Source organism: Trachinotus anak, unplaced genomic scaffold (genome assembly GCF_046630095.1).
Source record: "Trachinotus anak isolate AG129_WGS33_773 ecotype Australia unplaced genomic scaffold, CSIRO_AGI_Tana_v1 ptg000009l, whole genome shotgun sequence".
Classification (NCBI taxonomy): domain Eukaryota; kingdom Metazoa; phylum Chordata; class Actinopteri; order Carangiformes; family Carangidae; genus Trachinotus; species Trachinotus anak.
The window spans coordinates 22,116,434-22,129,785 of NW_027273860.1; the positions used below are offsets into that span (position 1 = coordinate 22,116,434).

At 42.7% G+C, this 13,352-nt stretch overlaps 1 protein-coding gene across 13 annotated transcripts in view; it reads right to left on the reverse strand.

The window, feature by feature from the left end:
* ntng1a (netrin g1a) overlaps positions 1-13,352 on the reverse strand; it is a 103,976-nt gene that overhangs the window by 47,899 nt on the left and 42,725 nt on the right. For all 13 annotated transcript variants that reach the window (XM_071485852.1, XM_071485843.1, XM_071485853.1 and 10 more), the window contains exon 3: positions 3,456-4,099. In XM_071485852.1, the coding sequence (XP_071341953.1) occupies positions 3,456-4,099 (644 nt within the window). The remainder of the gene's footprint in view (positions 1-3,455; positions 4,100-13,352) is intronic.

Below are 13,352 nucleotides of genomic sequence, written 5' to 3' on the forward strand. Positions count from 1 at the left end.
TAATTATGGAGAAATAAGAACATAGTGGGGCATCAGTCCTGTCATCCAGGCATCAATAAATTGCACAGCCCTGTGATAGACTGGTGACCCGTCTGGAGTGTACCCCACCCTCGCCCAGTGTCACCTGGGATTGACCCCAGCCCCCCTGTGACCAGATTCAGATAAGCGGATGGATAAAGTTTTGAAAAGATTAAGTTATACTTGATGTGAGCTTGAGCATACAGTAGCAGTGGCTGGGACATTTAAAACCAGACTGTGCGTCATCCACAGAAATATCCTGAGAGGCTGAGCTTCAGCATCAATGTGGGGATTCACAGTCACTGAGCTGGGCTTTCTTTCCATGAGGCTGAGGGAAATCTGGACTAGAAAAAAGGTTGGTGCATCTAATAACCAATTCACCCTTCAAGTGAATTACCTGTCTACCCTGCAGTCAAAGTGACTGTGAACCCTTGAGGTTGTTTCTGACCTTGCCTGATAATGTCCTGCGGCACATATATGCTTTGGAAATTGAATCACAACCTCCCACTGCTGCAAGTGCAAATTGGGGAAACAAACTTTCCTTTCCCTATCTTCTGTTTGCTGTGCCCAAACAGGGTAGAAACAAGATGAAAATTTAGCTGACAATTTGGGAGTTTCATTATTATTGACGCACTGACGGAAGGAAACAGGTTCAGAAATAACAGCAAGAGTCAAAACCTGTTGCCAAGACTGGGAGGTTACAAAACTTTAGCCTACAAAAGGTTTGTTCTGGTAAATTTCGGCAATTACAGAAAGTAAAGTCCCACCTACAATTCATGCTGTTTACGCGTATTGCTTGTTTTATGGTGGGTCCTGTTTTTTTGCAGCTAAGTTGATGGTGTTTACCCCTTGAATCATGGTACAGGAGTGGAACGGGGTGGCTCCTATATAATTCAAGACAAGGACCCAGAGGACCTACTCTGCCCAGAAGAAAAAGAGCAAAACAGGGAGCAGGGACAGAGCCTGAACACAGAAAACCAGGAGCCAGAAAGAGATCCTTTAGCAGCCTGAATCTTCTCCAGCTTTAATTACACTGTATTGATCACAGGCAGAAGGGAGAAAGGGGGGGTCGAGCAAAGAGGGGAGAGACGTTTGGTGAAATTGCATACCGTAGTTACTGTAAAGCATGTAAAAAAGAGAGGCAGAGCCATTATGGCAAAGTCATACGGTTGATAATTAGAAAATCCTCCCAACTCTCCACACTTTCTCTCTCCACACATCTATTTAGCTCTACTGATACAGTGGAACAGTGAGGGTGTCAAATTCATTAAAGTCACCGGGCAGGATGCATTGTTCACATCCATCTCACAGCTCCATGCTTGGATTGATTTGAAATTCTTTGCATTGATTTTTCCCCCATGTGCCTTTACTCCAGACCTTCCTTGTAATCAACCACACTTGAATGATCATGCATGACATTCTGGCTTCCCTGTAACAACTTTAGCTACATGTAACAGATGCAAAGATGACTACTTCTGCAAAGTTGTGTCTCTTCTCCTCCCTCTCTATCTTTTCTAGGTTGACCTACTTTGGCAAAGAGCTTACGTTCCTTTCTTTGTTTCTCACACTGTTGTGGCAAGGACAGAAAATCTGTGAGCTCTCCTACTTCCCTCCACACCCCCCCTCACTCCTGATCCAGGCCAATGGCAGCCAAGTCCAGCACACACCAATATACCAGATTCAACCTCACTGCTCCTGCAAAATCGCTCCCACCGAGTCTCACAGAACTGTATTCTCAGGGTTAAGGAGCTTATGCCTAGTATACCACGCATGGAGAAAGGGGCTGAGCAGTGATTTGCCATGGGAGGGGGAAAAGGAGAGTGAAGCCTCTCTGTGTAGAGTGTATCTCATTATGGCTGAACTGTGTGTTACCTTTGGTAAACAGTAGGGAACATTTCTCAGGCGAGCGTTACTCTAAAAGCAGGGGTTGGTAAACGACAGCGGCCCGATGGTGGCGCACAGCCATTGCTCAGATCTACAGCCCCAGAGGGATGTATGAGTTCGGTCATGATTAGTCAGATAGAATAAATAATCTGTGCTTATGACAGCCCCCTTCATTTCAGCGGGTGTTGAATGGATGTCCCGTCCAACTCTTTTGTGTTAGTAAATTCCCTCCAGTTATTTTTGCTGAATGACCTTCTCAATCATGAGAAAAGTCAAAAATTAAATTTCTGAGCGAGGCATTTATTATCATAGCCCTCTGTGCTCATGGGTACCTGCCCATTTACACTGCATTCAGCAATGAGCAGAATGACTACACTTTTAATGGCATATTACAGAAATCAACAAATTAGAGATTCATTAAATAGGTTGAAGGCCTTTGACAATATTCATGTAAATAATGTCACAGCAGCAAACCTGTTATTACAGTGTTTTCTATTATACAGTTGAAGTCCTTTTTCTTTTAATGACTACCTGAATCTAACCTTCTTAGTCAGCTGTGAAAGCTCAGATTTATTTTCCCACACAACCACATGGTCATACTGTAGTAATTGATGTTTGCTGTGGATGAGCGGGACACTGTCGATGTTTCCATTTGTGGTCGTCTTCCCAAGTCTATCTGTGCCAGAGCCACAGCCTGGCAGCCCAACTTCAACTCTTCTTCCCATATCCTCGAATTGTTGTGACGTTCCGCCACTCTGCACTTCTGCACTGCAACCCTCTCATGTGTGAAGAGCACAACAAGAGTAATTAAATCTTCATTCCTTCACCCCTTACAACCACATTCACATCTGTTAAATTGAAAAACCACACAGTGTAAAACAGATCCACTTAAGTGTATGCCCCAGTGACTCTTGTAGTAGCGTTAAGAAGTGGGGGAAGGTTTTGCCTGCATTTCCTCTAACAGTATAATGGCGTCTTGTTTTCATGTTATATGACCCTGTGTGGATTCTGCAAATCAAACACTAATTACAACGTGCAGTGACCTGACGGCTGAAATGCTACCTCTAATGTCTTCCACAGGCTAATAGACAGCTGAGTGAATGTAACATTGCAGAAGCATAGTACTTCTCCAAGCTGTAAGGAGCTTGGTTAATTAAGACATGCTGACAACTGGTGAACTCTGCACATCACTATGGATCCGCTGCCTAATTGGAAAGAATGGTAACGGTAAAGGCATTTTTCTTCACCACTGGGTAGCGGCACTGTCGCTGCAGTGAAACCACAGAAAAACCACTGAGGTATCAGCCTCTACAATCATCATTACATTATCAATCCTAAATCCGTCAGAGTAGTAGTACCTCCATGGCTGGATTAACCTCTTGGGGCATCCAAGGGCCAAAAATCTCTTGTCGGGCCCCTGATGACCCTACTTTAATTGATTAGCACAAATTCAATTACAAATTTTCCATTAATCGAATTACAGTACCAGAACCAGTTGACATGCACTACTGAGAATTCTGGGTTCGGTGTGTACAGATGAATTCAGATCTTACCTGCCCTGCACTTTAATGTCAGAAATGGCATAGAAGTATCTAGACAGGTTGTTCTCGTCCACCATCGTGGCTCCTGTGGCGGGCCGGAGCAGGCGGATTCTCAGGTCTGTGATGGTAAAGAAGTCCCTCAGGTTCTTGGTCGTGTCCAGTTGGCCATAAAGCGAGGCCATGTTGTGGAGCCGTGGCCCAGCAAACAACGCAAAGCGGTCCTTGATCTCAAAGCGTACAGTTTTATCATACTTCCACACATAACCTCGTGAGTAGTCCTCAGTGCAGATGATGTCCAGCAGGGTATGCTGAGTCAGGTCCTGCACCGTCTTGGGCTCCATAGTGAAGGCATCCAGGCAGTCAGTGGCATAGAACTGGTAGGGCTGCCATGTTCGTCCATAGTCCAGCGACTTCTCCAGGACCATCTGCTCCGGCCGGCCTGACTCGAAGGTGAGGACGATGTCGTCGGTCAGCTCGATGGTCTTGTTCCAAGACAGTGTGATGTTGACCAGGAGGGCCTTTGGGTATTTCTTCCAGGAGGTGGACTGCCAGAAGGTCGTGGGGTTACGGCCCTCAATGTCAAACATGAGCTCTGGAGGGTGGGCAAGCTCCTCGGTGCTGGCATCGCATTCATTATTACACATGTAAGGGTTCTCCTACAACAGAGAGAGACAGAGCAAAGAAGGAAAACAGAAAGAGGAGGAGAGAGTAAAGAAGAGTTGTTAGTTGTGGCGAGCAGTAAGATCAAATCAATGATAAAGTACATTATTAAAAGAACTCAGTGTAAGCATGGCGCCATATTTTTCATATTCTACCTGTCATTAGGAGAGACATTCAGGGATTTGTGGAGCCCTAAACTTTGACTGAAGAAAGAGCTGAACCTCAGTGTGCAAGACACGTGTGTGTAGTCTGGATCCATATGTGGATGGACTGTTACACTGTGACACTAAAATGTAGCAGTTACAGAGTCACAATTAAATATCTCAAAGCTGAAAAATGCAGCCAAAATAATGCCTTGATGTACACATGCCTGAGAGTTTATTTGCCTCAGACACGTGATATGAAGTTCTGTGTCATTATTCTATCTGTAACATGTCCCGACTTTTGTCAGACTTTTCCATGACCTAAACACTCCACATACTGTGGAGCGCAGCTGAATGGAATTAGTCAAATTCATTATCGTCTGTGTTGCTGTATGGTTGATTTTCTTTCCTCTAGCCGGTTGGTAAAATTAGCCTCAACAGTTTGACAATAATGGAACAACAGCAAAGGAATTTAGAGCACCTTCCTGTTGATTTGTGAAATCCACCCACAAACACATGCATACTAGTACACAAACACCCACTTGCCCTCACATATGCAGTGTCATTCTATCTCACTGCATCACAATGCTAATAATCAGATTAAGCTGGTGTGTTTGGGGGGGTCGTCAGCATCTCTATTAGTGCCAATTTAGCATGACCTATCCACTACAGCACCTCAGATGGCTTTGTAATCTGTGATGGCTGTTCCCCATCCTCACCACTTATCATCACACTGGGATTACCAGAGACACCTTCTGTAATGTTGCCGTGCCGGGTGCTGACAGTTATTTTAATGTGTGCCAACCCATCAGCCCTCGGCAGTGGCATACAGTAAAACACAGATGAAATGCTGAGTGTACAGCCTCATGAAGTTTCTGTCTTCTCTGGGCTGACCAGCCAGGTTATTGATCTTCATAGAGCCAGTATTTTGTCATTAGGCGAGAAGCAGATGAGACAGTAATGAAAGGTTTTTAACCTGTGTATTCGGGGGAGCGCTGGACAACTGGCCAAGGCTGCAAGGTGCTGCATACATCAGATTTTCAGGAGTTCAGCAACAGGGATCAATAAGGATACATCTTTGTCTGATTACAGAGATGTGCTGCTGAAGACAGCAGCCTTTGTGTGAGTGTGTGTGTTACAGTAATAGCTGATGGCTGGATCTGGCTGATTAGATGAAGAGATACAAAAAAGTTACAAAAACCTCAGACATGATACAAGTTCTCATTAAAAGATGAAGCAGACATATTGTTTAAAGCCTGATGTTTGTTTCAAACTCACAGAGGTTTACTGTGGACTGATGGTGGCATCTGCTATTTATAAACTGTGCTGGAACATAACTACATTAACTCACTGCGTTTACTGTACCAAAGTCTGAGGTACTTGTATTTAACTTGAGTATTTTCATGTTCTGGTACTTCATTCTTCAGCTCTACTGTTTGCCTGAGCGCTGTAGTTAATACATACTTTGTAGAATAATATTTTACATACAAGACTTTTGAACATGTTATAAAATATAATACATTGTTAATAAAGATTAACCTGCCCAACACTGTAAAAAGTAGTTAAAATGAGCTCTGCCTTGACTGGGCAGTCGCTGCTTACATATTTACACATCAGTAATTATCCAATATGATACAACACTAACAGGCCTCATTCTGTTGGATTTTACGCACTTAAGTTTTGATACTTTAAGTAAATTTTGCTTATAACATGTGGCTGGATGACTTTTCCATCCAGGTACTCCTACTTTTACTAGCCAAAATACATGTGTGTATGAGAATGAGGAGATGATTGCTCAATGTAAAAAAAAAAGAATAATGTGAGTTTTAAATAAAATATAAATTTAAAAGCATATAAGGGCACCATTTAAAAGGGTAAACACTAATGACAAGAGCATTAGTTTTTCTACTTTTATTCAGTTAGTATGACACAATGAAATATGGTATAATTAATAATAATTAACAGAAACAAAAAGCTGCAAGCTCAGCCCTCTGCTGTCACTGAATAACAGTTTTAGGTCTCCCTCAATGAATGCACATTACCAAGAAGCCACGGTAACAAAGTCAGCCATCCTGCATGCCAAGTGGGTTTTTAGAGGCTGTCCACACCCCATCAGCAGGCATAACTGTCGCATATGAGTTATTACACATCTGTCTGTGGATGCACGGTGCGCCAGATGCTGCAGTTAATGGCACACCTAACCTCCCACCATGAGATGGTGTACTAAAACCCAAGTGGAATTTTCCACTGCCTTCTTCCTCCTCCGTCTCCTCCCAGCCACTGCTGTCCAGTGCTGGGAGAAGCCTGTAGGGGATGGTCCAGACAGGATATTAATGGGGCCCTCCAACAGTCAGAAGGCCTGGCAGAGCCCTGCTTCATTGTCACCTTGCCTTGGAGGACGAGGAAAAACTTGCAATGCTTATTAGCCGAATGGAGCTGTTTCTCCCTCTAACTTACTCAATCTCTGCCTCACCGCTTCATTAGACTGTCTTACATCAGAAACACACACACACACACACACACACACACACACACACACACACACACACACACACACACATTTGCACACACACAGTGTGACATCTCCCACCTAATCAAGTAGTGGATTATCTTGTCCTGATAAATTGGAGCTTGTAGCACTTGAAAGGTCCTTTTGGAAGAGTGCCTCCTCCCCCTGACAGCTAGATCGAGCCCACAGGGAGCAGGGAGAGAACGTCGCCTGGTAATGATTTGTGGTAAAACGGACAAATGTTTTTGGAAAGACCTCTTTCAAGCAAGGAGATGATAAAAACCACAAGTCACATTTAGACATGAGGGAGAAAAATGCACAGATCTATTAGTCCTTTATGAATGAAGTTATGATGGACATAAACATGGTGCAAAAGATTTAGGTGAAGTCAGGTGCACAACCTGCTTGATAGAGTGAATGTACTCTACTGAATCAAGGTGGTAAAAAAAGACAAACAGGAGTGACCCCAGATATTTACAGACATTTGAAGACCTAGTAAGCTCACTCTGCAAAAATACCTCTGAAAAGACTCAGTTATTCAGTTGATTAATTCCTTTTGCATATGCAGCACATTTAGAAGTTTTTGTATGCATTTTAGCCAGTTCTCACACACATGGCATTTGTGAGCAAGAGAAATTAAAGATTTTGAATTCAGACCAGAGATGAGATGAGGTGAGGTGAGGTGAGGTGAGATGAGATGAGATGAGATGAGATGAGATGAGATGAGATGAGATGAGATGAGATGAGATGAGATGAGATGAGATGAGATGAGGGGATGGGAGGGAAGGGTAGGAGAGGGGAGGTGAGGTGAGATTTGTAGAGCAATGATCAACCAGAGCTCTGCTCCTCTGCTGTACCTTCTACAGTTATCCATGAGAGTGAAGCAGCTGAACATCATTCACTAAGAAATTATTCTTACATTTATACAAATTCTCACATTTATTCTTTATTACTTGACTTAAATGTGTGAATAACAGCTGAACAAACACACCATGCTGCATCAGTTCTCTTTTCACTTGGTTAGATGTGTTTTCTTATGGAGGTGTTTCAACCTTCACCCTCACAAAAAACCCTCTTCCTCTTGATGCAGACACAGATATGGGGATACTGTACATATACAAAAGAAGTGTAGAGCAGGTGAGTTACTGATGTTATGACTGTGTCTAGTGTTAAAATAAGATATGACCGTGGCAGCTGACAGCCTTGGCCCAGCCACACCATGAACGCTGATGGAGGATGGGACTTGGGGGAATATAAATTTACTAACTGTGGACAAGCCATCTAGATAGATGAGTTCCCACCTATCAAACCGATCCGTTTGTGTGACAGATGTCTTGGACTTGTAACCCAGATAGAAGTGAGTCCACCCTCCATCTATCCCCTTTTCTACCCTTCCCTCTTCCCTTTCCCTCCCTGCTCTTTATTTCTTATCATAGAAACAGGTTTCATTTCAAAAGTGATTGGAGCAGAATGAAAAGAAATAAATCTACATGTGATTTGATCATGTTTTTGACTTGAAAACTTGAAGGACTGATGCTGTGAGGTCCAAATATGTGTGTAAATAGCAGGTTTTAGTTATTTTATTGCTTCTGCATGAACAAGCCATTTATCACTCAACAGACCTCCTTACAGAAAAACAGAAAAGCGCCGACTCCTACTACTAAATACTCAGCTCTTTTACTTTATGGATTAACTGGATGTAAAAATCATCCAGTCAAGTGTTATAAGTAAAATTTACTTAAAGTTTGAAAGTGAAGTCCAGCAGAACGTCAACAACAGTCAATAATAAAGTGTCTGTGGATATTTTACAAAAAAGTTATTTGAAAAAAGATGTGATGTTTCCTGCTTTGTAGAGCCCAATCACATACTGCACAGAATTTATGAGGCTAGCATTGACATTGTCTCTGGCTACATAAAGTCAGTAGTCAGTCATTTCAGCTTCAAGCATTGACTTTGTGTTGTCATCATGAGGATCTTTTCAGCAGACACCTTCTATGGCTTCTCTGCCACCTCTATGCAGCCTCTGATTGAAGACATTTCTTGAGATAAAATTGATTTGCATAATTTGTCAATACTGGCATGTGACTAATGTTTGCAGTAATAGGAAGGGGGCGTTTAAACCCTAGAATAAAACAGATTCCTTCCAGTAAAAAGGTGGAAATATGCATTTTTGGTTCTCACTCTTCCAAAGAAAGCTCCTGTTAGAAATCTGTATGAACATTTCACTGGATCAACACAGCGGAATGTCTCCCAGCTTCTCCCCAGAAAGGCATCATCTCTTTTCTTACATCTATCCATTTCTCTTCCATGTTTTCACCTCTCTTTATTCAGTAAGGTGTGTGTGCAAGTGTGTGTGTGTGTGTGTGTGTGAGTAAGATAGAGGTGGGGGTTAAAGCTATCCCTGCTGCATTAATGAGACCTTGTGTTCCACGATAGATTTCTTCACCCCGACCCAGCAGCTTGATTGAAGCAGTGCTCTCTCAATTTCAAACCCCCCTCCCCCCCAAGTCATACCTTCACAGGATTCCCCTCTCCCTCTCTCTCCCATGGTGGAGCAGACAGAGAGAAGGGCTTAACCTGGACGTGGGATGAATATTGGATGCCAGTGAGACAGATTACAGTGGTAATAGACACCCAGGCCAAATCCTCACAAGGATTACAATCACATTTTCAAATGGCTCAGGGTCAGCCGGAGGTCGACTGACCGTTACCATGGTCAACAAGGCAACAGAGGCCTCGAAATCACACACACACCTTTACACACACCAGGTTTTCTTGCCAATTGTGTCTGGGATCAGGTATGGTTCATCATATATTTTCATAGATTTAAAAATTGGCACACACACACACACAGACACACACACACACACAGTTAAAGAAAAAGTATTGGTGTTCCACCAGCCCTCATCAGCTTAAAGTGGAACGTGGGCTCACAGCTCAGAGTCCAACACATGAAATATGCTGTTTTGTGGCACCACGGGGGGAAATCCAATAGTGATCTGAGGCAGTGAGCGGCACCGTTCAACCACCTTAAGCACCACAGCGCGGTTCAGTCGACTGAACAGCCCGCGCTGAGACGAGACGATGTGTAAATGTCCTCGTGTTGCGTTCATCGCAATCAGTGGTGACGATTTAGAAGATTCATGGGCTCTAAAACAATAGCAGGGAAGGCCTCCAGCACCCAGCCTCTGCTCATTCAGAGGATATAAAAACTATTTTATAATCCATTATCTTTTATGTGGCAATGCAAGCCCCACTGGTGTGCCACTGTGAGGTTTGGAGGACAGGACACAGGACAAAATCCCCTGCTTAAGAGATGGTATATTTGTGAGAGCAAGATGACAAGGGCACACAATAAGGGCTACAGCCAAAGATTTATGATGGTTGTAAGTTTACCTTAAACACAGACTGGTTAATGTGCACTACAGTACTTTGGAACTCATTATTCACGCAGGAAAAAATCTACAAGTCACTGCTTCTTTTTCTAGAAAGCACAGTGTGAATTTCAAATATCTATTCAAATTTAAAGAACTTGTTTGGGGGAAGATAAGGTTTTTAAGTATTAAGTATTATTGTGTATTATTATGTCATCAGTTAAGATAATGTGAACTTAAATAGGCCAAAACAAAAAAGCCATAGATGGTCAGATAAACTAGAGAACCGCCCCTTCATTGACACCATGTGTCATAATGTGTACGTTTGAACTGATTGGACTGAACTGAATATTATTTTGCACACACTGCATCTATGGAGGAACCCTTTGGGGCAGCTCCTAGTTGGGAACCACTGATTTAGATGATGCTGTCCTCATGTAGAAGATCTATAATAACAATAATAAATTATCTGAGAGGAGAAAAGGCTTGTGCTATGCAAATAAAAGCCTAATCCATTACTCAAGTCCAGAAAAGAGACATGAAGGATTTTTAATTTATGAGGAACTTAAACAGAAAAGTTAAAAAATAATTTTTGGTTGGGACTGGTCACAGACATCTGGATTATTTGTTATGCTTTCTAAATAAAACAGCAACTCATACAATGAAAACTTAACTGCTCCTCTTCCAGGGTTACATCTATTTGGTACTTTGTTGTTTTGAATAAAAGCTATTTTCATATGGCTATATGATTACTGACAAGTGTCATCTATCTTTTACTAAGATGTCATCTCTACAGCGAGCCAATACACCCGGGCATAATCGATCTGCTGGCTGCTGCAGTGCTACATCTCTCAATCAAACCGGCCTGTCAGATAACATGAAGACACTGTACATTAAGACTTGAAACCAAGACTAGCCTGTAGCCATGATCACTCCTTATCTTGGCTGAGAAATCCCTCAGGAGCTGAGGCAGAGCCACATCACACTCTCTTTGCCGCTCCATCCCCCATCGATACTCCTCTCCCTGTCACCATCTCTCCTTCCACTGGTATTTTTAATGGTATAATAATGCTACATATCCTGTTTCGAAGCCCTCCAGAGAGACATGGATCAGTGTCACCCTGACCAAGCTAAGAGGCTAACCCCAGTGCAGGGACCTGCCCCAGCTTCTTCCCCATGGATACAAACCTCAACCTCCTGCAACAAAAACGCTACCTTACAAATTAGTGCAAGATCATTTGTTGCGTCTACATCTGCTGCCAGTGGGGAAAACCTCTAAAACACGAAGGAATATCAGAGCTACAGCAAAAGGCAAGGATGTCAATTATCGTTGGTATGGCAGAACAAAGCATGGGAGCAAACATTCCTCACCCTTTAGAAAGGCTCATTTTTGGAAGAGTCAAACTCAGCTGCTACAGAAAGACATTGGAAATGGCAGCATGGTGTGATTAAAACACAGAACACTCTGATGTTTAAATTCATTTCAGCTGCCAGTTTATTTACTGCTCCTATCTAAAACTAATGCAGGCTGACACAGAAACCTATTCTTCATGAAGATTATAATGATCCGTTTCTGGAAGAAGTGGTTTGTCCTGTATTATACTGAATTTCTTCTGCACTCCACCTAAGCACAGCAGTAAGGGTAAACTAAATATTAGTGACACCTTTCAGTGTAACATACTATAGTTAAAACTGAACAGAACTGAATGAAACGATTGCAGGACATCAGACTGCAATAGTTCTAGCTTTAGCTGAGCATCAACAATGGTGCAGTTACTTCCCCAACTGTTTGAGCGCACTGAGTAAAATGTTTAATGGAGTGTACTCATATACAGCTTTTCTAGTGTGGTTGACCACGACACTACAAGCCACATTCACCTATTCACTCACACATGCATGCAGCACTTTTCTATCACACTCACATGAACAACACATCAGAGGCAATTTGGGATTCAGTCTCTTGCCCAAGGACACTTCGACAGGTGGACCGCAGGAGCCGGGGATCGAACCACTTCTGATTAGTGGACAACCTGCTCTACATCCTGAGCCACAGCCGCCTGTTTGAGGAGTCAATCACTCAGTCACTGCTATGCCTGTACTTTTATTTAACTTTATCTATGGCCCTATAGGTGGCAGTGTTGCCAGCTGGTCCTGACTAAAACATATCTACACAACTACTGAATGTGCCATGAAATTTTGCACAGACATGCACAGTACCCAGAGAGTGAATTCTAATCATTAAACGAAAAATGTAATTAAACATGTTAGGATTGTCACTGTGTGCATATACAGCCTCACTCACAGTTACACACATTCACACATTTGTGCATATTTGAAAGAGGACATTACACACTGAGGTTTGCTGACTAAGAAAATTCAGGCCTTTTGACTGTTTTACTTTAAATGGCTGCCCTGACACTCGGGCCAATAGAGAGCTGTGGGCTTTTGGATTGAGGCCAGTGTTTCAGGTCTGACTGGAAGTGTTGAGGAACAGACAGACTTGTTACTCATAAACCCTGGAAAATTAAGAGTGATGCTACATAATGCTATCAGGAGAAATCACTTCTCAGCTGGTCTGTTGCCACTGAAGAATAAGCAAAGCAGCACAGTGTCCGTCACACGCTTTTTGCTCTGAAAGCTATTACACTCGTTTGAGTGTCATCACATTTCACTGCGAGTGAAGCCTTTTCAATCAAGCTCCTGTCATCAAGCTTCACCCCTCATTAGTGGCTCTCGTGACTGCCGTGAGTACATGGAGAATCTATTTCCCTTAATGAATGCTTCTGTGACTTGGTCAGCAGTGGCCAGAGCAGGGGGTAAATTTAGCACCCTTTAATTATCTCTAGGGGTCTGCAGGATGAGGTGGGGGAGCTGAGGGTGGTGGAGATGTTAAAAAAAATATCCAACCAGTTGTCATCTTCTGGATTCTCAAGATTTCTATTTTCTTCTCTCCAGTCTTTAGGGTGTCCTATTTTATTTATTTTTTTAAAAGTCTGAGCTTTAAAGAGATGATTAAAATCAATAGAGTGGTAAAGCTCAGCTTTCCCACTGTGGATATTTAACTGTGCAGAGCATAGTTGGGATTCAGCTCCAGGCCTCTCTGTCAGATCACTGAAGGTCTATTTAGTCATTCAACAGGGAGACTCTCTTCTTTTTCTTTTTCCCTTTATTCTTCTTCCTCTGTCTCCTTCCCCTCCCCAACATTTTTTTCTTACCACTGAAT